The sequence below is a fragment of the Pollicipes pollicipes genome, unplaced genomic scaffold, assembly GCF_011947565.3.
Source record: "Pollicipes pollicipes isolate AB1234 unplaced genomic scaffold, Ppol_2.1 Scaffold_7231;HRSCAF=8579_pilon_pilon_pilon, whole genome shotgun sequence".
In the NCBI taxonomy this organism is placed as follows: Eukaryota; Metazoa; Arthropoda; class Thecostraca; order Pollicipedomorpha; family Pollicipedidae; genus Pollicipes; species Pollicipes pollicipes.
The window spans coordinates 32,765,538-32,790,077 of NW_023597034.1; the positions used below are offsets into that span (position 1 = coordinate 32,765,538).

Genomic DNA, 24,540 nt, shown 5'->3' on the forward strand with positions numbered 1-24,540 from the left:
GCTCACCTCGCTGCGTATTATTTTAATGATAAAAGGTGTGCATTACATGTGTGGGCAGATAATGCTGTTTGGCAGGTATGGCGGTCACACCTCCCCAACAATGCTACACGCTCTCAAAAATGTACACAATATTTAATTGTTATCCCCTGAAAGCTGTTCACTGCAGCCACTTGAGCAGGCCAACCTTCTCATCATTGTCTTCCCATCAGTCACCTCATGACATGGGAAGGAAGAATTGTTGGACAAGCTGCGTGGAACCGCTCGCATTGAGGGAATATCTTCAAACTAGCGCTTGTGCTGTTTGTCAAGAGATGGCAGGCTTGTCGAGACGCCAAGCGGCATTTGCTCGGAGCCCGAGCAGAATATTCGACTAGCTCGCAAACCTCCGTTACAACCTGTACACTTCATCGCCATGTGAATTCGTGCGTAGATCCCTACGTACGAGCGAGGAATTTACGTTCTGGTTGGTGCAGGCGAGGAAGGTCAAAGCCAGCTGCAAGTCGGGCCTGTCAGGGTCACGCGAATAATCTGTTTTTAAGAGATCTGATTGCCTCTTGGGTGGTTTGAAGAAATGACTCTTTAGCAGGAGAGTTGCTCCTTGCTAACCCGTGTCTGAAATGTTTGGCATGCGCACGCCAGGTGCCTGACCCCCGTTCCACAGATGTGAACGGCTCCTCCCAGCGTCACGCATGTCAAATGCGAGGAATGTCCGAACATTATACGGCTGTCAAAGATGAAACATTAATATATGTGTTCAAATTATGGAATATTCTAGGTGCCATCAGATTCTTAGTTCATCGTTTGCAAAAATGTCTTGCCATGCAAAGTTAAAGGTAACTGAATATGTCATGGAGAGATTTATGAAGCTTACGATCATTGAGCGACATGCTTCGTTCTTAAGTATTCCATTGACTTCGCCTGAGTAAAAAGATTGGCACATTAAATATTTGTAAAGAGGCAACAAAAAAGGTCGGCTTGACAGTCTTGCCAGTCTTGCTCCAGCCAGCTATTTCTTGAACTAAAACAAAAACCAGCAGCATGTGGCTGATTCTTACCATAAAGTACTGCGCAAGGCACAAGTGCGCTTAATCACAGAGCCCTTCTTAACATTCCACCACCGCTGTGCACTCTGTAAAGCCAAACTCAATAGCGAGGCAGCTAAGGCCATGAGCATCGGAGCCGAGTTTGAACCGTCTCACGTGATGCCTCCGTTTCCTGTGAGCCTGGGCGTGACGCGAATAACAGCGGCTGAGATCCTGCAGAGCAGCTCCATACACAGGGCGCTCCCGTTTTGGGCACGTGCCTCTATGGCATGTCATCTCAGCTTTCACAGCGTTGAACTGCTTATGTTTGCAGAACGCGAGACCTGCGCGACCAAGATCTGCGCTCCAGATGAGGACTGCTATGAGGAGGAGGACGGGGCCATCTGTGTCCAGGGTGAGTGGGAGAGGGGAGCAGCGCTGCTGTCTGCAGTGGTGCCGTTGGCATGGACTTTTGTTGTGGTTCAGACTGCTGTGACTGGTTGACATGTGACTGATCAGAAACTCCGCGTATTTGGTCATTACATTTATGTCCCAGTTGGCTAGCTGCATCGTAAGTTCCATCCGATCCAGCTGTCTGACAATTGTGACCATGCTTCACCGCAGAAAATATGCTTTGATTTTCCGTAATTATTTTGTTCTCTTTCATAAGCTTCATGCATGGGACGTCCTTACGTTATTCACGTGGACCGGAACAAGTGGATTTTCCCATACATACCACCAGCTGTTGCTTTTGCCAATCAGTATTAGCGGGTGTGTCCCAATCGCTAATGGCGTGCCTTCATCCCCGCAGCGTACGTGGCCGAAGGATCAATCAACCAAGGTAAGACTAACAGCCAGCCTGTCCGCCATTATCACTGGGCCACTGGTCCAGCGCAAGGACCGGTACCGTATCAGACCATGAGCCCCGTTCGATCCATGTCCAACGCCCCTATCCAGACCATCAACCATCCGCCGTTTTCGATATTTTTTAAAGTAGACACATTTGCTGGTATTATTGGTTATCGGAGATCCAAGTTAATCAGGAACCCAGTAATTTGTGATGAATCCTTTCCTAAGTAGCACGGTTTCGGAGAACAGTTCAGTGGGTGAAATGATACCGGCTTTCCTGTTAAATGATTCATTGCAATATTCATCCCGCAGTGGTTCTCCTCATTTTAATTAGGCTTTCAATTCTGAATCACCTACAGGTTCTCCTGCCAGCTGCCTGTAAGTTACCACGAATTCTCAATCATCACTATCGCATACGCAAGGCCACTTCCGGTGCCCACCCAAAAATCCGCATCGATTACTCACGCCGGGAGCACATGTCCCAACTCACTTCCGAATCCGGGCGACCCATTCCACCACGCGTGCGCCATCTGCCTCCGCCACTCACCTGGACGGGCCGGGTGGTCCCGACCGGACCATGGGGCAGTCACGCGCACACGCGCACCCCGCCGGCTAATCAGTAGGCTCCTCGGGGCGTGCAGCATCAGTTTGTGGGGCGGCCGGCCGGCCCCGGAGCCCGGCCGGCGGCGCCCCAGACACGAGGAAATGCCGCGCGCAAAAACCGGCGGGTCGCGCCAGAAATGCCGCTATGCATGTTGGCGCGTCCGCCGGCGACAGAGGAGATGGCGCGGCTGGCCAGGAAAGTGGGGGGCCGCCCGGACGGAGAACTCGGCCTTCTCGAGAACTTTGCACACGTGGCATGCACGGGGATGGTTGTATTTGCATAGTTGCCGATCAGTCTTGGGCCTGGTCCCAGAAGCGGAATTCAGGTTACGAGTCGGGTTTGTGGTGTCTTGGACTCAAGTCAGAGTCCTCAGTTGTTTGTTCTTGCTGATTGAGACATAGGGTAAGTCGGTTGCTAGCGCACGTCGACTGCTAGGGCACGTCGACTGCCAGGGCACGCCGACTGCTAAGGCACGTCGACTGTCAGAATTAGTTTGGTCCCACAGAGTCGAGTCCCAAATCCTTAAAGTGAAACGAGAGCATCCAAAGTCCAGAGTCCGGGTGTGGGTTTCATCACGGCGGCGCTCAAGTCCACTGCATATGTGCCAGTCTGCGTCGAAGCCGGATTCCCAGCACTTTAAGTCTACGACAGAGTCCGTGGTCGCTGGGTCGGAGTCTGAGCTCGACGCTTCCTCGCGCAGCGTATAGGATCGACACCATCATGAGTATAGAGCGGCAGGTGTAAAGCTCGTTTGGAATGCCAGTCGTAGTGATCCGTGGAACAAGACCTAACCTGAGCCAACTCGGCCCAAATTAAACGTATGACTTAATGTCTCGCCCAGTCAGCATCGGAACGTTGATCACTGTATTCTGAAGAGAAGTTGAGAGAAGTTGAGAGTTAAGAGAACGCTATGTTACAACGTTTGGGATGTGGTGTGGAGTTGTGGGCCATATGGAAACATAATGCCATCACCGCGCAGTAGCAATGCTGTGGTAGCTTATACCATGCCGTTATGACGTAGGGTGTGGTCCGAGGTAATGCCGGGAAAGAGAAAAAATAGCTCCTGTTCTTCACTTGTAGAGGTTCAAGTCTTGACCCGTTTTAGCTTTAGCTCCTGGCCACATTTGAGTCCGCTGCTTAACTGGTGGGTCCGAGTCAGACTCCGACTCAAAGTGAAATTAATTGATTTTTTTAGTTCCCGTCCTCGGAGCTCATGAGCCCGGTGCCAATTCTGAGTCCAGTCAGGTGATAACCCTCGCGTGCTGCCGATGATACGTGACGTGAATCATGGGTCGCTTGTGTACAAATAGGTTTCATCAATGTCTTCTATAGTTCAGGTGTTCTAAAAAGAAGACATAACTGCAAACTAGAGGCAACCGTTCATCCCCAGCAAATGCAGAACAGCAAGAACACTGCCATTTGTTGTGCAGCAGAGCCCTGCCTGCTGTGAAATATCGTTTGGACACCAATACTGTGCCACATTGTTGTACCATCCATGCATCTAGTCCATGTCGAAGTCAAGGCATCGCAGAAATATTTCAGCACAAGGTGTGCGCTACTGGTTAACCAAAAAACTTCATACTATTAGAAGCATTCCGGCACTTGCTAAGAAATTATGCGATTAAAAATGGTCTTCAGTGGTCCCAATTTCTTTTATAAAGGCACATGCTATTGATATGTTGGTGTCCAGGGTCTTTCCGGCGTCATGTTGCATCTGACTCGAGCTCGTAATGACATCGGTGCAAATGTTATACACTTAGAAATGAGCCAGGTAAGGTTAGCAGATATCTTATCGCGCACCAATACCATGGGAACACTTGCAGATTGCGAGCTTGCAGTCATTCAAGGTCACGAAGCAGCTATATATAGTAAAGTTATGTAGTCATGAACAGTTATGAAATGAAATCAGATGGTCTCACTTTACCGCTTAAAGGCAAATGGTGGCATGCTGGGTCTGAACCAGGTTTTTGTGCATTTGTGCGGAGGAGTTATTTGGCCTCTTTTGAAACAACCTGACGGGTCGGCCATGAACGAACGTGGAAGAAAAAATCACATAAGCGTTGTTTATCATACATGGGGCCACAATTACTTTCACCATGAAGTTTAACTCCGCCGCATCGGTGTCACCAATGCCCTACGTTGTTGCATATACCGGCTATGGCGTGCTTCACCTGTGATGTTCATGTGGTATGATTGAAAATAGTGTGCCAGAATTGTCTCCATAAATTTGCTGCATCATTCTCTCGCATTCGCAGTCCGTTGTCACGCGTTACAGGCATATGGAGGATGAGCTCAAGGTATGCAACCTTTTTTGTTTTGCTAACTGGTTGATCAGGCAATTAGCCAGTGATAAAGGTCAAGCAACTGGCATTGACTCATTTTCGCATCCCTTGTCTGTCTGGTACCGACGATGCGGATATAAACTTTTTCTGCAGCTCAGGCTCGCATGTACCGTCAATTAGCGACATTTGGAATGTGCAAGCACACGTTTTTACACGTTTGCTCTCGGCTTTGGTAGATTCTACACTGGATTATCTTATGTCATGCATAAGCATATAGCATGACATCATCGCTGGCGTTATCTAGACAGCTTCCAAGCCACTGAAACATGCGGCAGGAAATCCAACCAGCCTTGGACGAACGAGGGTGCTAGGCAGTCGCTATCTCCAAAACATATCACGCGTCCGTCAGACACGTTACAAATTTGCGGAAGGTCCGCTTCGGGATGTCTGGGCAGGGGTGTGGTGCGCCACAACGCACGTGGATATCAATTTCGCGAGGGTTGGTTCGTCAGGCTGGTGCGCTTTATCGGATTAGCGTTTCAGATATAGGCTGTTTTTCTAGCCATGAAAAATCCACGAGGGCGTCATTTACCCGTTTGTTTCCACATATAAATTCCAGGACCTATGAAAACAAGTTAGTATTGCTACACTGGATGATGCGAAATTCCGCCGATCTGGTGGCAGCATACCTTCTTTGTATGAAATACAGGCAACATATATTTTTCAAATAATATTGGATATCATATTAACAAATTCGACTGTTCATTTACCACGAATGGCTGTGGGATCAGACTCTTTAGCATGGATCGCTGCAAAATAGCCGACCCCACAAACCACGCAGAACGATTTCAGTTCGACTGGCAGGTTTTGCTGTAACAGTACGTACCATGTTGCGTCATGGTACGTAATTGCGCCTTACATTGCACCTCCGCTAACCAGCCTGACGGTCAAGCCTATTTCCCAATTGACCATCAACGATTCAGATGAGAGCGTTTTCTGGACGTGAACCCACATGGCCTCTCACACAGTGGTGACGTCTCATGGTGCAGTCGAGCCCCAGGGATTGCATGAATAAGATGGGATTTGATTCATTTAGCTCAAACTTGACTGCGATTGTTTGCTTCTTAGCATCGTTAAAATATATCAGATACGAGTGTTGGTAGGTGCGCGTAAGCTACGCGAAACAACAAAAGGAACCGATGCAGTATTAATTTGCCGATTGTTAATGGACAGCTGAATATAGTTAAACATGTCCCGCGTGCATTTAACGACGCATTACAAAGGAGATGTGAGGGAACACATTTCTTTGACGTTTCGAAAAGAAGCGCTTGCGACTTCCCCTCAGAACAGAGTTTGAAAACTTCTCTGAACGAATATATACGGACTGCGGCACAGACCTCATAGCAAATCTTCGAAATGCGCAGAGAGTCGCACTGAACATAGTTTCTTTGAGCTGAATGGTCCATTATGTCATCGTGCTGCCCAAAGTTTCATGATCACGTAATAGGTTTTCATTGGTTAGAAATTGTGTTCTAAAAAATACGAATGCAGTGGTATGTAAAAAGTGTTGCTTTCAAAATCTGGTAAGCACTCGTTATTCCGTACATAGTGAAAACTTAAGGGCTAAGGTACTCATATCCGTCGCAGCAAGATGACTCCGGAGAAATCAGCCCCAGAAGCCTCCACTGGTCTAAGATATGTCTCTCCATGACTGTGGTCATTGGCGAGCCCCACTGATCTAGTGACGTCGAATTCCAACTGTCCAATCCAACTGCGCGGCACCGACCGAAAAACCATCGCAATTTGTCACGCGCAAACGAAGCGTGGGATCGGAAGCCGTTCTCACTCAGGGTCACCCCAATGGCAGCCGCCCGGGGCGCATTCTGGCCGCCGGGCCCACCGGCGCCGACACCAGTGACGTCACATGCCGAGGCCGACCGGCGGGCGGCGGCGTGAGGCCATAAAAGGGCCGGCCGCCGGCAGAGAGCCAGTCTGTTCGGCGGTGGGTCAGGTCGCACGGTCACCGGCTCGCTCGGGACCAGGGCTCCTCGGGCCAGTGGTGTCCCGGGACACGGACGGTCCGCCGCGCCTCCTCGCTCACCGGCGCCGCAGCCGCCGCAGTGACGGTGGAGCCGCCCCAGCGGAGGGCGGCAGCGGTCCGACGCGGCGGCGCGTCGTTTGAGGCGGCGGGCCATGCTGGCCCAGTGCGTCCTCGTTCTCAGCTGCTGGACGGTGGCGGTCGTCGGCACCGGCGCCGGCGGAGCGTTGCCGTTGACGCAGCGGAGGCTCGACTCTCCGCCCGCTGTGGTGGACTTGAACTCAGTGCCGGGCAGTGTGTACCTCCCGCCGTCCGGAACGTACCTCCCGCCGCACGGGGCCTACCTCCCGCCGCCCAGTGCGCACTTGCCGGCGGCGACGAGTCTTCCGGCTCGGAAGGCTCCTGGAGCGCATCAGGAGCTGCTCAGTGTGTACCGGCCCTCGCCAGAGGCAGGGCCCGCCGCTCAGGCCTTGTCTGCGTCGGCAGCGGCGGCGCGTCCCCAGCTCACTGTCCCGGGGCGTCCTCAGAGGACGAACGTTACAGTCCCGTCACGACCGCGTGAGGGGCTCGCGCCACCTCGAAATGCCGCGTCTCCCGAGAGAGCTCCGCTCTCAGAGCGGCGGTACAGGCCCGCGTCACAGTTTCCTCCGTCCCCGGCGCCTGGGCGGCCCGCCTACGGGCAGGCGGCGGCGTCCGCTGCAGCGCGGCCCGGCGAGGTTGCTCGCGGTCCGCCGCCGCTCCCCGTGCGGTCCGAATGGGAACCGTCCCGACGCCCCCTGGTCGTGTACTTCGAGGACCTGCACTATGCCAACAAGGCGACCGAGCACGGCTTCTGTGAGATGTACTGCGCCAGTCTGCCACGAACCAGAGGTATGCAGCGCGCTATAGAAAGTGAGAGACAAACGGCCCATCTGTTACGCTTGGGAGTTTAAGGAGACGGTGTGATAATCACACAATGACGCGTGAAAGCACTCGGCAGCCGTAAGGGACGTAAAAGTCGCTTGTAACTAACAAGGAAGTAGCGTTCTGCAGCGCTGTTTGTGAAACGACCACCCGAGGGAAGGCAGCTCACGACTGTGCCTCTCGTCTTCCTTTGTCGTCACGACTAAATTAGCCCGACAAATAACCCTTCGTTCTTTTGAACTCGTAGCACTTCTTTGCTAAGTGGTTTCTTTTATCACAAGCATTAGACAACTGCATGGCAGAGATTGCTTCTAGTACTAAGCTGGGTAATATTATTATCCTTGCCAGCAGTCAAGATGCGCCGCAGGTCCTGAAACAAGTTTTACCCAGTCTACATAACTGGAAATTTACAAAATCAAGCACTGCAATGGACTTCGTAGCGTATTAAAAAACAAGTGTTTGATGTGTCTGAGTGGGCGTGAAGCTTTGCTTTGTTGTGGTAGACTGCTCCGGTGTTATGTCCGCGCGTCATCAATATGTCACGGCATTCATCGACCATGGTCCCAACCAGCTGCTCTAGTGCTGCTGCAAATGATCCGGGCCGAACTGCACGGAATATCGAGACAAATGGCCGCCGACTTCCGAAGGCCACCTCCGATCTTCTAAAGATTTGATGGGGAATCAAAAATCGCGAGAGGAATTCCACGCGCCGTTGAAGGGGACTTTGATTCATCTACGTCCTGAAAGTAATGAAATTCCATATGTGGTCAGCGGAGAGTGGCAAATTGCCGACATACGCCCCTAATGAGGGCACAAATGCGGACATAGATTCCGATGGGTACTCATTGCCAAGGTTCTGGGACCTTGAACGTTGAAAAATATCCCGTGATGTCAACTACGCACAGTTTTCAGCGCGCCGTCGGCCGCATTCCAGTATTGCCATTGGCTGCAGCTTCTGCCGGGCCTTGACATAGACATCTCGGGGAGGTGGTGTGCGTTGGCTTCTGCGCACTGGCTTCATGGGGCATGCGAAAGGCGAAAATTCATTCCCCTATGCATCAAACCACAACCATACCACCTTGGCCTAGCCGCAGAAAGACAGTGTGCGATGCAGGAGCGACACCCGCGACTGAGACTACCTGATTTGAATGCTAAACCGAAGTGAGCGTCCTAGCTACTTGTTTTCGGGCAGTGAATAGAGCTCTGAAGCCCGCACGATTAATCAGAGGTGTCATCGTTGAATTTACGTCACGTGCTGCGGTCTCCAGCTATTGGTTGGATGCCGTGTTGACTGGATGTCGCTTAGAACACTCAAGACGCTCAGAGCAACGCAAAACAACGTGCAAATTAAAATTTTCGTCACTTGCTCGCGCTTGCCAACACGTCTATCACTAGTGACAAAGCACAACATACGGAGCGAGTCACAAATAGACACTAATACATTTTATAATAAATGTTAAGGATAAATATCATGAAAACTTCATTTCCATAACATTTGACCTGTTGCATCCACAGCATGCAAACCTTGTACTATGCATTCAAATGCCCAGTTTATCGGGCAGCCTCCTGCATACCCTCACCACCCCTTCCTCCTCACCTTGCCTTACCTCGCCTCAGATGTCACCGAACTCGCTGACCTTTTGTCCCCCTGTGACCCCGCAGAGGTCAAGGCCGGCAAATGTCCGCCGCTGAGGCCGGGCGCCTACCGCGGCGACTGTCAGGACGAGTGCAAGTACGACTCCGAGTGCCCCAAGCAGCAGCGCTGCTGTAACAACGGCTGCGCCAATGTCTGTCTCGACCCCGTCTTCAGGAAGACCTGCGACGACTTCGACTTCCAGTGCCAAGAGGGACACGCCTGCATAGACGACCCTGCCAAGATCAAGGACGCCTACTGTGTCAACACGAGTGAGTGTTGGAGAGGGACCGATTGCACCTGCTGCAGTCGTAGGCCGCCCCCGCGTTTGCTGCAGGACGTTCCAGGTGATTCACATCGTTCGTCTCGCGACAGTTGTGCTGGCGGCACCCACACTGTTTTGCATCCTCACGGGACACATAAGGATGCGCGCTGAAGGTACACAACAACGCATTACTTCAACGGCGCGATGTGCAGGGGAAAGTTTTTGCATTTTGTCGGCTTCATCGCATGGCGCCGTGCACCTGTATCGAAACGAATAGATGCGCGCATTCATGAGGCTTATCACACGTGCACTGCACTGGAGGTGGGTCGGCCGCAGTTGGCACACATCAACTGCTGTAACGTAAGCGCTTGCGTTCAGTTACCCATCCTGTACGAACACATGCACCAACGAGAGGTAATGATCGGGCTGCGAGGCGGCGCATTCCGACCGGATGCGTGCTGGGACAACACGCTCGGACCTATGACCCCGCGTTGTGACATCCGACCCCGGCTTGGGCTCTTCCGGCCCGAGCATGGGCCCAGAACGCGACCCACCCGTTGGTCGCACAGGTCCCAGGTCGGTTGAAAGAGCGTTGCTCTATCCAATGCGGCCGCTTAGATTAACTGCAGATCGTACTTTCCAAGTTGCCAGCGTAGTCGTCAGTGCATCAAGCTATACTTAGCGGAAATTATAATATTTGTGCCATTTAAGCGCGTAATCAATTCGGTTGCATTAATACGACAATTAGTAATGCTTAGATACGATACGTATATTAACCATATTGTCATGGAGCGCTTTCTGAGCGAAATTACTCACCCTGGTCATTGCACAGCAAGGCGCGACTAGCTGCCCCATGCTGACCCGCGCTGACCCATGCTGACCTGCGCTGGCTATTGCTGACTTGCGCTAACCCATGCTGACCTGCGCTGACCCATGCTGATCTGCACTGACCCATGCTGACGTGCGCTGACTATTGTTGACCTGCGCTGACCCATGCTGACCTGAGCTGCCACATGCTGACCTACCCTGATCCATGCTGACCTGCGCTGACTATTGCTGACCTGCGGCGACCCATGCTGACCTACGCTGACCCATGCTGACCTGCGCTAACTATTGCTGACCTGCGCTGACCCATGCTGACCTGCGCTGACCCTTGAGCGTGTGGGCGTCTGTGGCGCTGACTCCGGCGTCTGCCACCCGCAGCCAACAAGGTGGGCCGCTGCCCGGCCGAGGATCTGTGGGACCCGAAGACGAGGAGCTGCGAGGACGAGTGCCGCTTCGACTTCCAGTGCCAGGGAGACGAGCGCTGCTGCTTCAACGGCTGCGCCAACGTGTGCGTGCCGCCCGACCTGCGCAGGCGCTGCGAGGACCATAACTGCGTGGAAGGCTACGCCTGCGTCGACGACGGCGTCAATGACGCCAAGTGCGTCAGCAAAGGTCAGCGACAGGCGGAGGCTGAGCGGGCAGGGAAACGCATCTGGCACGTCGAACTGAATGTGGGGAGCTACGCTAATGGGGTGTGTCGTCCACGGCACCTGCCAGATACATCGCAAGGCATTGCACTGGATGGGAAGCATTTTCCAGACGGTTCCGTTGTTCATAAGATGTCATTCGCTTTTTTCATGGCCATGCAGCCAACTACGAAAACTTCTAGTGAGACATACGCCAAGTTGCACTACAGTAACTTTTCTTAGTCTAGTTCTTGTCCCGCTTGCAACAAATTTGATTTGCCGAACCGCATGTTTCCAAGGTTATCAACCCGACTGGACCTAACCTGCCCATCCCGACCTGACCTGACCAGACCTGACCTGCGTGCGCCTCGACCTCAGAGCCGCGGAACGGTCGCTACCCCAAGTGGACCTGACCTGTCCGTCCCGACCTGACCTGGCCAGACCTGACCTGCGTGCCCCTCGACCCCAGAGCCGCGGGACGGTCGCTGCCCCAAGTGGACGCCGGACCAGTACAAGAAGTGCGGGGAGGACGAGTGCCAGTACGACTCGGAGTGCCCGGACAACTTCAAGTGCTGCAACAACGGCTGCGCGAACGTGTGTGTGGCGCCCGACCTCCGCAAGCTGTGTGAGGACATCAGCTGCGAGCCGGGCTTCGCGTGCATCGAGAACCCGATCGGTGACGCGGAGTGCTTCGACACAGGTCAGTGGACAGCGTCGAGCGGCGGGGGGGGGGGGAGTCCAGGGTGGTGAATGCCCGTTTGAGTGTTGTTACCGCCGGGAGTTCATGGGCTGAGATCAGAACGAGTCTAGGGAAAACAAATTTTCGGTACTCGCCACCGCCCGGTGGGTAGAGAGGGGAGAGAAAAGGAGGAAAGAGGAGACGACACACTACCGTACACCCGTCACTGCCGGTGCTGCATTAAAGGTACTTAGGCTCAGGACATTAAAGCTACTCGCCCACTCGTAATTCGAACACATGTGTTCCCGAAGCATGCCTCACATCCACAAACATTCACTGGGAGTGAGGCACAGTCTTTGGGGTGCAGAAACACCCTTCCTGTGTGCCAGGAAACGACCGTAAACAATATCTGACGAGGTCATTGCTTAACAGGAGCATCACTGTATATGTATTCGTATACGCAATGCGTCTTACAATGCGATCACATACAGCAAGCTGTGAATAGCATCACTGCACCTCCGCCTGCCAAAACACCGGTGAGCTAGATCCCATTCCCGCGATGATTTTGCAACTGGGCGATCGCGATTTACATCGTGTCACCAAACGTGTTGCACCCATCGCCCGCGCTGATTCGTTGAACAGCGGCGAGCCTGCGCTCTCCACTCTCACTGCCGCCCAGCGGTAATGATCTGGCGGCGCCACAGACCCTGGCACCAGGCGCGGCATTGGCCAACGCCGAGAGGTCCTGACCCGGCACCGCCTCGTCGCTGGCAGTGCGCCTCTGCGGGCGGGAGGCCACGCGACGGCGTCCACTGCCGGCCGGCCCGGGCGGACGCCGCGGACGGGCCCCAGTTGGGCAACCGGCGTCGCCCCGCGCCGCAGAGGCGCCGGCGCCGCCCCCTCGCGGGCGTAGCGGCCGGCACGCCCGCACACGCCGCGTAACCGGCGCGCCGGTCGCATTCTTGGCGGCGCCCGGCTCTGGTGCAACGGCGCTTGGCGGAGGGGCCGGCGGCGACTTTCGCTCTCGGCGAACGGTCTGCAGAGGGCCGGACGGGCCCGGTTCGGCGCGGCCGGCCCCTTCTGGGGCCTCTTCCCTCTCCGGACGGGAAGTGCACGAAGGCACGCGGCACTTTCACCCCGTGATGCCAATCTGCACACGTGCTCAGGTCAAGCGGGCGGCGTTTTGTCCCGGATCTGGCCACCATGAGCGGGCTGATTTTGTTGGGAATGAGTTGGACACCATCAGTGAAATGAAAAGCACGTGCTGAATGCTGCAGATGCTTCATTTACGCGTAAGATCAGCCGAGGCCAGTCAAGGATGACAGTTCGTTTGAGCGGGAACACTTTACCTGGTACAGAAAAATGTTGTGTTCCTTAATGCGATTATTTTAGGAAAAAGCTTCAGATTCTACAGGACAAATGAGTTTTACAAAACAAGTGTTGGCAAAGCCTATTTCCTGAACTCCTTTAGAAAGGTATGCTAGCAGCCTACATCGGAAGAGGCAGGTGACAATAAATTTCATGGCATTAATGAGAATGACAAATGAGCAATCGTTTCAGACGTCCTTGCTAGAGCCCGAGTGTAAATATTGCCCAACCGGACAATGCGAATGTTAAGATTTGCTTTGAATGACGGATGAGATGTGTCATCTTGAACTTTAACGCAATGCACGTATGTTATAATGGCATGTGCTCATGAGAGCAGCGTGAGCTATTCCTACTTCTCTCGGTCAAGGACCCACTGTAGTTCATTTTTGCCAAATCGGTAAGCCAGGTGCAAGCGTTCGGTACACCAAGCTAAGACCACAAGCAGTTAATGTGAAGGTGACACCCGGCTACCAATCTCGTACTGGCATTAGGACACACAAGTTCGACCTGCACTCCCCACACACGGTCTGTGGTCCACAAACCAGTCGCGCGTGTCGGGGCAGCGACACCGCCAACTCCTGACAGGAGAACACACATCAAGAGACCCCCTGTCGTTGCAGCCGAAAAGGACGGCCTCTGCCCGAAGATCTCCAACGACACGCAGCCGCGCGGCGGGTGCAGGGACACGTGCAAGTACGACTCCCAGTGCGCCGACAACTCCAAGTGCTGCTTCAACGGCTGCGCCAACGTCTGCCTGCGGCCCCGCAAGCCGGACTGCGAGCAGATCAAGTGCAAGGTCGGCTTCCGCTGCGACGAGGACCGCTCCGGCAACCCCATCTGCTCTCCCATCCGTGAGTGGCGGCCCGGGCTGGGGCTCGTGAGCCCGCCGGTGGCGCCGCGGCGGCGGGGCGCGAGGCGAGGCACACGCCGGCCGGAGGGCTCATGATGGTCAGCTTGTGGTGTTCGTGCCGAGCTGTACTCCTGTGCGTTGTGGCGCGCTCAGCGGCGCGTTCTCTTGGGAAATATTCAGGTGCTGGTTTTTGTTAAGATGCGGAGGATACCGATGCCGTATTTATACTTCGTATGCTTCAGCTTTGGCACTCGCTTGTCACCTTCTGATAATGACTTTGCCAGGAATGAAGCCAGATGAACTAGCTAGTCATTTCACCGCGTTTTGGAATCTCCCAGCTTGAGTTATGAATATGTTAGGCTCGCATATTTATCTTTTAGAGCAGCTGTTGATGCGTCAATGTGTTTCTTCCTTCGCAGCTTGCAAGCAGGATGGTGAAATTATTGATATTGAGTGTAACAGCTGCACCTGCATCAACGGCTTCTTGCTCTGCTCCCAGGAAGAGTGCCCACCGGGTAAGAGGTCAAATAACTGCAGTGCAAAGCATGTCATTATTTCGTATTGGCTTTCCAGTGCAGCGGCTTAAGTCGACAATGCGGTTAAGTTTTCAGCCTGAAGCATTGTTTCGCTGTTTTAAAACGGACACACTGACCATGTTAAATTGCGTTAAAATTGCTCGCGTAAGTACTGTCATAGTTGAGGCTGTCGGTCCATTCACTTCTAAACTGTTGAGACATTGGGTGGCTTAGTGCAGCTGCGATACAGCAGCTACTTTTGTCATTGGTAGCGGTTGCTCCACTTTCGCTCCCCGTAATCCGCCTTTCCACCCGTGCCGCAGTGAAACCGGGCTTCTGTCCGAAATTGACCAAGGGCTACAAGGGCAAATGCGTGGAGGACTGCGACAGCGACTACAACTGTGAAAAGGAGGACAAGTGCTGCTTCACAGGCTGCGGGCACACGTGTCAGAAGCCGGGTACGTCCGCTTACTTTGTCACACACATCCGACTGTCGTTCTACCCCACGTGATCCAGTGGCTGTAGCTTTCCGAAAGCTGGTCGCTGGGGGGATAGCGTGAGAATAGTGTGAGAATAGTGTGACGGGTGTTGCACACGGCGATGAACTACCGCCTAGTGCGGGGTGAGTCGGGACTCGCGCCGTTCTGCCAGACCCAGCACCGTCGGAGGAATCAGGCTGCAGGGGAGGATAATAGCGTTGTTTTCCCAAAACCGCATAATCCTAGAGGAGATTGCGCCGCTGGTGTTTTGGCTCGGATAAGAGCGAAGAAGCTGAACTTTGAAGATATCGCACTGTCAGTGAGCGAATTAAGATAAAGGAAGAGAGCTGGGCCTGTGGTCACCGCTGACGTCTGGTCTAACGTCAATGTCATCCAAAGGGTGGAGAAGCCACGCAAAGGCTTCGCAGAAATTAATGCCTTAGGATTAAGCATGGGTCACCGGTTTCTACCGATGTAAAAGTAGTTACTTGCTGTTCTGACGTTGCGTCGACCCTGTTCCCACCATTACTTGTCCTACATTCATCAGATGCAGCCAAAACTGCCGCTCACTAGTGACTCCGCCTGCATCTGTTGCTCGCTCACCCTGACCAGAGCAATCTGCCTATCTTTACCAGCATGACATCAGCCACATCGTGCGGGCTCCCATCACTAACAGTGCAACGCGCTGCTGTCCGATGGCGCCACCGTCGCGCTGACCGCCACGCTCGTCCGCAGTGCCTGAGATCGTCCATCCGTGCAAGACGGTGCGCTTCCGGTGCGGAGACCTGACGCGCTGCGCAGCCACGCGCGGTCTCTGCCAGCCGGGCAAGACGTGCCCTCTGTCGCCGCTCTGCGTGAGCACGAACGACCCCTTCTGCGAGAGCTGCCCGCCGGGCAAGGTGTGCGTGCTGCAGAAAAGGTCATGTCCCAGTGGCAACTGTAAAGCACAGCCCATCTGCATCCAGCTGTACAGGTGAGCCAACGAGCAGACAGTCGAGTCGGTAACGGGATGCATTGCATGAATCAAAGGCTGTCTACAAGGCAACCTTCGCTTCAGGTGGTTGGCAATGATGTCGAGCAGACAACGCAGATGCAGATGGGGCGGACCATCGTCCGTGGCAGAATGCTCTTTTGGAACCGAATAGTTCCAGTTTACCGGTGATGTGCTTCGCACATAGCTCGATGTTTGTTTGACTTAAATTTATTCCCATTTGTATTCTGCGCTCTCTGGGGTTTCGTGTTTTCGGGTTTCAAAAGAGGTCACATGCTGGGCACGGCAGAGCACCCAGAGTTATACAGATGTGCATATATATATTGACGGAAGCGATTTGTGAATGCTGAGAATGTTCAATGTTGAGAAATGTTAACCCAATGCCTCCGGTGCATGTTTGGTGTCGCAATATTCGACCCCTTGTCGCAATGACGGTCGCCAGCACCATCATCAATATCGCATTCATTATACCCGGTGTCTCGGTCGCAACGCCTGTGTTTCAGTTGCAATGTCCGAGCCCAAACCTGTCAGTTGTCATCCGGATTGCAGTTGCCTGCTGTCGTCTTGACAGTTGCCTGCTCTACTCAGAAGTTGCTGTCTTGCCTGCCCAGCCCCACCCCCACCTCAGCCCGCGCGTGGCACCGTCAGCTCCAACAACCCTCCCATGCCGCAGTGACGACACCATCTTCGAGGAGGACGAGGAGCTGGAGGAGGTGGTGGTCGCCAAGCAGAACCCCGTCAGGAGCGGCTGAAGCAGGCGGCGGACGCGCAGTGCAATCTCCGCAGGGCTCAGCGAGAGACCCGCGGCCGGCGGGGGCGACGTGGGACTGCAGCGCCGGTCCCCGGACCCACGGGACCCGCGGCGGGCCGACCAGCGGCCGCCACCAGGTGTCGCCCCGCACCGGCGTTGGGCATTGTCATCGGAATTTCATCTCGGAAACCTGCCGGGGGACGTCTGCTGACGAGGCATGATGAGTCGGGTGCGGCGGCTCTCCGGGCCCATGGGAGCTGAAATTGAGTTGTTCGTGATATGTTGTACCATTTTCATATTATATATTGTGTGTGACTTGTGTATGTCAGCAGCGTTCCCGCGCAGACAGCGAACGTGCGTGTCACCTGACCAATAGCTCGAATCATCTGTCTTTTGGTAGCCCATAGTCGCTTCGGTCTACTTTCCAGACGCGTTTGCACATTGTGCTTCCTGTATGAGTAACGCTACACTTTCAACGGATAACTTAAACTGCAGCTAATTTAAACGACGCTTTTGGAATACACGGTGTCCTCAAGGTGATCGTCTCTTTGTTGCCAACAATTCTGGAAGTGACGCGGTCCTCCATAGCTCTACATCAGTGGCTGGAATATGAGCGGGGCACCTCACTATCATGCATGGTTGTTACGATATCGACAATGTCGGCACAACAGCATTCGCCATATTTGGCGGGGACTGAGAAAGGCTGGCGACATGGCTTTTCGTCGATGTTGGACTTTCATAATTTCGGTGTAAAAACAAACAGCCGTCAAACAGGTAAGTCGTCAAAAAGTCGTCTAACATGACCAGTGAAAGCTTAAAATCAGGAAGAAGCGATTTCCCAGGGCAGGTGAGGGGTGAAAGTTAGACACAAGGCTCACAAATTTAAAAAAAAACATGTGAATTATAACCGATAAGTGTTTTGCATTGCCATGTAACACGTGCAGCAGCTAGTGTTCTTTTTTCAACATGAAACAGTGCTTCTCGAATTCCAGGACACTTCAGTATATAAAGAAACCTGGTACGACATTTGTAACACTTTATTGATAAATAGCAGAATAAATAGACATATAAATCAGTGGTCAGCGTGAAGCCAGAGATACAACAGGCATTCAAAACTGCTCTCGGAAAAAGCGACAGGGCAGCGGGAGATTCGGCGTAACAAAGTATTAACAATAGGGCACAACACCTTCAGCCAATAAATGCGAGCATTGATAAAACGTGCGTGGTGATGGATTTTGTCTTTATGATTATTCATCATGCCGAGTGCTCTTAAGAAGATCCGACTCACTACCTTTTGCCTTTCACAAGCATCACCTTGCGCTCGTTTTCACGGAAAGCACCCGACAGGTCGGACGAGTCAAGACGAGGCTGACGAGAACACCGCAGATCTCACACGGGATTGACGAGAGCACCGCAGATCCTACGGGGTCATCAAAATGAGCTTGGACACGAAACACACATCGGGGGCCCGCCTGGTCAGCAGCGGACCAGTAGTCCCTAATCAGTAGTGGACCAGTGGTCCCGAATCAGTAGTGAACCAGTGGTCCCGAATCAGTGGCGGGACAGTGGTTCCGAATCAGTGGGCGACCAGTGGCCCCGAATCAGTAGAGGACCAGTGGTCCCGAATCAGTAGCGGACCAGTGGTCGCGAATATGAGCAAGTACATAAATGGGCCAGGCTAAATAATACACGGCAGCCGCTAGCATCACGGGGATTTGGACGAATGACCCATGCTGTAAGTGCTAGAAATGCACCAGCCTGCACATTACATTTACGGTATCGTTTCCAAGTTAAGCCAGCCGGCAATTTCACGTAGGCATGGGGAACAAAATCTACGTAGTTCACGTGGTCTATAGGTGCTCAGTTTAACTAGGCTGTGATACAAAACCTGACGACACGAACAAAACAACACAGATTCTCACGAGGCACACCCAAACGAGTGACGTCGGCGCGTCACACACCTTTCATCTCCACGGAGCGTTGTCATAACTCGTTGCCTTATCAGACCGGCACCGAGAGCCCACTCCATGGGCACGTGGCGCCGTTCCTGTACTCTCTCTTCACAAGCTCCCGAGTGGTTGACGGCCGGCAGGTGCTGCCGCCCCGTCGAGTCGAGGTGCTGCCGCCCGACGAGCGGCCCGTCGTCCCGCCGGTGCAGCCCGTCGTTCCGCCGGCGCGGCCCGTCGTCCCGCCGGCGCGGCCCGTCGCCTCGCCGCTGCCCGAACGGATGCGAGGACGCGGGCAGGCACCGCCGGCCGACCCGAGCGGTTGCAACAAGCGGGTGTTGAGCGAACGCGGCGACAGTGGCCTCTTCAGGGAGTGACTGGAACTGTTGAGCTGTTGAGCGGCTGGGCGGCCCTGCGCGTGTCGGCTGAGGCGGGCAGGCAAGTCCGCCCGTCTACCGGACCGTCCCCCCGGGACGTCGTCCGCACCAGGAACAGGGAGCGCAAACTGCGATGTCGCCATTTTCTAGACGCCAGCCGCTCCTGCGTCTGTCTCTCCCAGGGAACATTCATCTGCTGCCCGCCTAGCATTAGTCACGTCGATGACAAGAGTCAGGCGCCTGTAAGACGCTCGTCCCGGTCTGAACGAAAACAGCCCGCGGGGGGGGGGGGGGCGAGGGCACAGCGTCGCGTTCCACTGGCCCCCAACGCCACAGAAGTCTTTCAGGAACAGCTCTCCCGCTTCTCCTATCGACACACATCCTCGCCCTCCCCGGCCGCCGGCGAGTCCTCTAATATCACAGTTCGGGTTGCCTGACGAGGCAGTGGCGGCCGCCGCGGTGCTGCGAGGTCATCGCCGCTCAGAAGACCACGTGGAGTCGCTGCCGAATGTAGCCGACCATGTTCCAGTGCCGCGGCGGCAGCGAGCCAGCCATCGAGCCGGCCAGCGAGGCGGGCATCGAGCCCACCAGCGAGGTGGGCTGGCGGCCGCCCGCGCAGCGCGCCACCTGGCGGTGGTGGCAGAGGAAGCTGGCCACCAGCATCGAGACGACAGCGGCCACGGCCAGCAGCGCGAAAAGCGCCGCGAAGCCGGCGGCCGGCAGGCACACGCCGCGCCGCACCGCGCCGATCTGGCCGCGCAGGATCACGGCGCGCCGCTCCGGCTCGGCGCCGGCCGCCTCCTGCAGGTCATTCTGCGAGAGCACCTCGAGCGTCGAGGCGACGCCGACGTCTGCCGAGCGCGCCGATTCCTCCAGCACGAAGCGGCGCCGGCGCACCGGCAGACTGCGCGGCCCCCACGGGAACTTGGAGCGGTCCAGGTCGCCGTCGCCCAGCCCGGCGTCCGAGGTCGGTCGGCTCACTTCAGCCGCGTCCGTCAGCGCGGCGGCCACCGGCGCCGCGTCCGAGCGGCTGAGCGTCGCCGGCGGGGCCACCAGGTCACGCAACTTCTGCGCCAGGTCACCGCCGAGGCGCGCCAGGTCAACGCGCTCGTGCAGCGGCTTGCGCGCGCTGGCGGGCCGCGCCGGCGGGTCGCGCCGGCGCAGTGGCACCTCCTGGCGGGCGGGCGCGGCCGCCGGCTGGCGCGAGGGCGCCGCTGTCGGCTGGCGCGGTGGACCGTTGTTGACGGCGTCGGCAGGCGGCGCCACAGGCGGACCCTCTGTGTCGGCCGTGTCCTGCCGCTCCTCCGCTGTGTGTTGCTCGACGGAGCCCACACTGACGACCTCCGGCCCAGGCACCGGCTCGACGGCGTTCGAGACGGGGTCCAGCTCGCTGCCGGCCGCCAGCAGGCCTCCGTAGCCGGCCGGTGCCGCCGGCTGACCTCCGTAGCCGGCCGGCGCCGCCGGCTGGCAGTGGCTGGGACAGCCGTGCCGGCAAATCTCCACCTTGCAGCGTAGGTGCACGTACATGCTGTCGGGGAACTTGAAGGCGTGGAAGTGGGCGTAGGTGAGCACGGTGGCGCGGCCGTCGTTGCTGCGCAGCTTCATGAACTTGCTGATCATCTTGGGCCGCAGCACGCAGCCCTGACTGTCGGAGAGGTAGATGGGCCGACCCTTGCCGTCCGACGCTTCGCAATCCTTCACCCGCATGTCGAACTCGGCTGAAACGACAGCGAGTTGGAATGTCTTAGCGGGCTGAGGCGGAGGATACGGTGAATGGTGTGTTGAAGTCCTGGTGAACTGCGAGCTCAGCAGACGAGGAAGGAAGTTTGAACTGGTTTTATTCAGATGCGTCTTCGAGTGGGCACCAAAGGTGCACAGCTCAATGTGTAAAATGAATATTCAATTGTCATCTAAAAAGGCGGGCGTCCACTTGGAATTCTTCATCTCCGAACACTGCACTCCTCCTCGCTTCCAGAAGGGATACTCAGATTGGTCTGAGAGATAAACCGCATCGCTACTTTGGTACACAACGCATACTCTTCACACCGTTCATGGTAATTAGATCGACCGATCGGCGACGAGATGGCACTGCTGGATCACACTACGTGGGACATAAACCATTTTTAGGTGACCCTTTGCATGACAGAGAAGTTATTTCACTACTGAAATCCCTAACTTACTATCATAGCTGGATGCATTGTTTACAAATGCGTTTTCCCGGCAAGTGAATAACTTACCGTGCGGGTCATTTATGGCCACGACCATGGTCAACGTGGAGCCGATGGGCACGATGCCTGTGACGGGGTTAGCCCAGGGACCCTTGCCGTCCTGGATCTCCATCCAGCAGTCCACGTTGTCACCTGCAAGGCGAAACATACTTCAGCTTGTTTCACTGGAATGCTTGTTCAAACTGAAACGACCTGTTGCTGACTTGGCAGTATTCAATGCGTATCACAGGGTAACCAGCCAGTCTCAAACACAAACGGGATGACAGTTTCGTTCGGTTCACCTCAGTTGGACCACAGACCATTCAGCCCACACGCACCGTACCGGAGCTGTGAGATTGCAAACGAGACAGTCGGGACAGCCCGCCACGCCACCTTCGTGGCTCTGCTGGAGCCGCGAGCCCAGCCTGCGGCCGGCAGCCGGCCCAAGCACCGCTGGAAACCGCGACAGCCGACGGCGGCAGCGGGCTTCGGGCGCCGGCGAGCGGTAGCGGTGCGAACTTTCCCGCGAGTGGCGGCCGCGCCGCCGCCCGGCCCGACCCAGAGTCCACCGGCCAGTTCGGCCGAAGGCCGACAGATGGCTCCACTGCGGGCTGCCGCGTCAGGCGGCGTTGGACAGCGAAGCGATTTGGCTCAGGAGGATTTTATTTTGAGTTATGTCTACAGCACATGCCAGCGTGCGAATTTGTGATAGTTGTGGTGAGCTTGGCGGCGAATGCGCTTCGAGCCAACAACTGTATGTCATGACTCTAGTAAAGGTTTTAGTTACAGTTATATATATATATATATTATATATATATATATATATATATATATATATATATATATATACCACGCTTTAGATGCTAAAATGTTACAGGATACACCTCTGTCTTGGTTCCATTGTACACCGTTAACACACAAAAAGCCAACTGTGCCCAACAGCAGGTGGAGGGAAGCTCTGTGTTGGCGCCATTTGGTATGGTCGGAACACCAGAATTAGTCAAACCTGCCCCCAAATTATGGTATCTATCGGACCAAAATGACCCCAGTGGTGGCGACTGACTACGGCTATGCTGATGCCACAGGCCCTTTCTTACGCACAAGTAATTTCGTTGTGTGACCGCGTAGGGGTGTGACACGGCATAGATTTTAAAATGTCTTGAAATGTCTTGAAAATAGCGTATCGCGAGAAGAAATGTCCGTGTGTGTGCTGAGGTGACCATGAACGGCAGTAGTCAGCCTGATGTGCCCCGGCTCATGAAGTGATAATGATATGGCATGATGTGCTTTGGCATTTCCAGACGTCAATGCGACAAGAAATGCAGCAACGGCGTCTTCAAAAATGTCTTCCCTGTTTTTTATGCTTAGTGTGCTCAAGCAGCGGGATTTTTACTATTTATTTTGACTTATAGAGTGGCTAGGTTCTGGCAAGCCATGCGAGCAAAGCGAAGTCTGGTCTTGATAGCCTTGCGGAAATTTACATACGCTATTAGTTTAAAAACTAAATAAGGTTTCAGAAAATAAGTTCAGCGGCGTTCTTCGTGTTCGTAACACGTATTCCGCCCAAAATAACATCAAATTGGACTTAACTGGCCCACCAAGTGATACCAATCGATGGAATATCACATGCGTTTACAGGTAGAATGCACTCTCCTTTGGGTCATCATGAACCGAACGCATGGCTCAACTCGGACATATTAAGGTATTTAGGTAATGGTTCCTGCAAAAAGCACGTGCTGCTGCTGACCACCACCAACCCCAGACATTGCAGACAAATCTGCTGAAAGTGGCTGCGCTCTTTAAGAAGGAGATAGGAGACTTAAGTACACCAATCCAAAGAGCGAGGAGTCAACGGCACACCATATATCCAGGTCCAACTAGGCCTCCAGCAGGAAATGAGTTTAACTAGCAGAATGCTTGCAACAGCTCGTTGGCGTTGTGAACGTACTGCAAAACCCTTTCAGTATATATTTGGCAGCTGAGGCATCAAGAGGCAACTTGGTATCTGATCCATACTGATGGATGCAAAGTTAACGTTTTAACTCATTCCTAGATTCCTTCTCATTCTGAACACGCGCCCGGGTGGCAGATTGAATGCGACGAGTTTAAGTTGAACCTTTCAGATCTCACAAACTAAGGGGGCTAAGGACACGAAATTCAGAGGACAGATAGGTATATATGTGAAATGATTTGTGTCAAATGTTGAGTTCCCTGGTTGTGAATTCGGTTCACATAAGGTCAAGCAAGGTCAAATTCCAGATCGATGTCCGAAGTGTCCTCAGATCTTCTCACACAGCCATCCTTAACATGTGTACCTCTGATATGCAGAAGGCTACTGGTACTCACATCGGGGCAGTGGTCGTGTTTGGTCTTTGTCCTTTAAAATGTAAAAATTACGAGAAGCGATCGGTATGATTTTGCGACTGAATGTCCAATCGACGCCAAGTACTATCCTGCGCAGCATAATCCTCAAAGCAAAGGGTTTATCGAGGTCAAATTAGATCAATTACCTCTCTTGGCCTCCATGTAGTCAAAACAAATAATCTTTTGTTGCCATTATAATACAGGAACTCGAAATGAGAGTTCAAAACTGCCTCATACAGCAAGTTGTCCAGCAACAGTATAGTTTTGTTTTGACCTTAACCCGACTTTCGCACCTAAGCCAAGTCCAATTTACTTGCCGTTATCATCATTGCAATTGCCTAATTCACTACGAAACCATCTTAAAGCTCAATGGCCTCATCCAACACTACGTAGCAGTATCATGCTGAAAGATTCCTTGAGCATTGCCTTCACTGAAGCCATGGCCTGACTTAGACCAGCCCCAGGTCAGCGACCTCACAAACTATATATGATTTTTGGTATAACATGGCCGGTTATATAATTTCCGGCAGCAAAATTTTAGGCGGCAAAGTTTGGTGCAGATACGCCGCATCGTTCTGAAATTGTTCTGGAAAACCTTCAGGGGGGGGGGGGGGGTCAGATTGACCCACCGACCCCAGCGCGTGTTTTACGTAGCAGCCCGTGCTGCAGACAGTAGCCCTACTCATGCATCTTACGAGTCTGGTGGTGACATGCATTGTCAAATGCATCCGTTAGCCTGCTCGGAAATGCAATACCAGTAAAACTTGTTTGGCCCTTCGAAACAGAAGGTGATTTTTTACAATTAGATTGGCCACATGCCGACTCAAGAGGCGCACTTCTCGAAGCCCAGCTGCGCGACCCCATACCCATGCGCCAAAAGTGAAAACGTCTTTGAAAACGGTCATCAAACAAGCGAGGGAAAACGGCGGCGCTGGCACGATCACATCCGGAAAGTGATCGAAACAT

At 54.0% G+C, this 24,540-nt stretch overlaps 1 protein-coding gene and 1 pseudogene across 1 annotated transcript in view; one reads left to right on the forward strand and one right to left on the reverse strand.

The window, feature by feature from the left end:
* Positions 1 to 17,239, forward strand: part of LOC119110023 (cell death abnormality protein 1) — a 56,577-nt gene extending 39,338 nt beyond the window's left edge. Inside the window, exons 14-23 of the mRNA XM_037233770.1 lie at positions 1,357 to 1,437; positions 1,834 to 1,863; positions 9,361 to 9,603; positions 10,800 to 11,033; positions 11,517 to 11,747; positions 13,715 to 13,945; positions 14,364 to 14,459; positions 14,783 to 14,917; positions 15,674 to 15,911; positions 16,603 to 17,239. Coding sequence (XP_037089665.1) covers positions 1,357 to 1,437; positions 1,834 to 1,863; positions 9,361 to 9,603; positions 10,800 to 11,033; positions 11,517 to 11,747; positions 13,715 to 13,945; positions 14,364 to 14,459; positions 14,783 to 14,917; positions 15,674 to 15,911; positions 16,603 to 16,681 — 1,598 coding nt within the window. The 3' untranslated portion in view covers positions 16,682 to 17,239. The remainder of the gene's footprint in view (positions 1 to 1,356; positions 1,438 to 1,833; positions 1,864 to 9,360; positions 9,604 to 10,799; positions 11,034 to 11,516; positions 11,748 to 13,714; positions 13,946 to 14,363; positions 14,460 to 14,782; positions 14,918 to 15,673; positions 15,912 to 16,602) is intronic.
* A 1,608-nt stretch (positions 17,240 to 18,847) lies between these two features.
* The window catches only part of LOC119110024 (uncharacterized), a 33,130-nt pseudogene continuing 27,437 nt past the window's right edge, over positions 18,848 to 24,540 (reverse strand).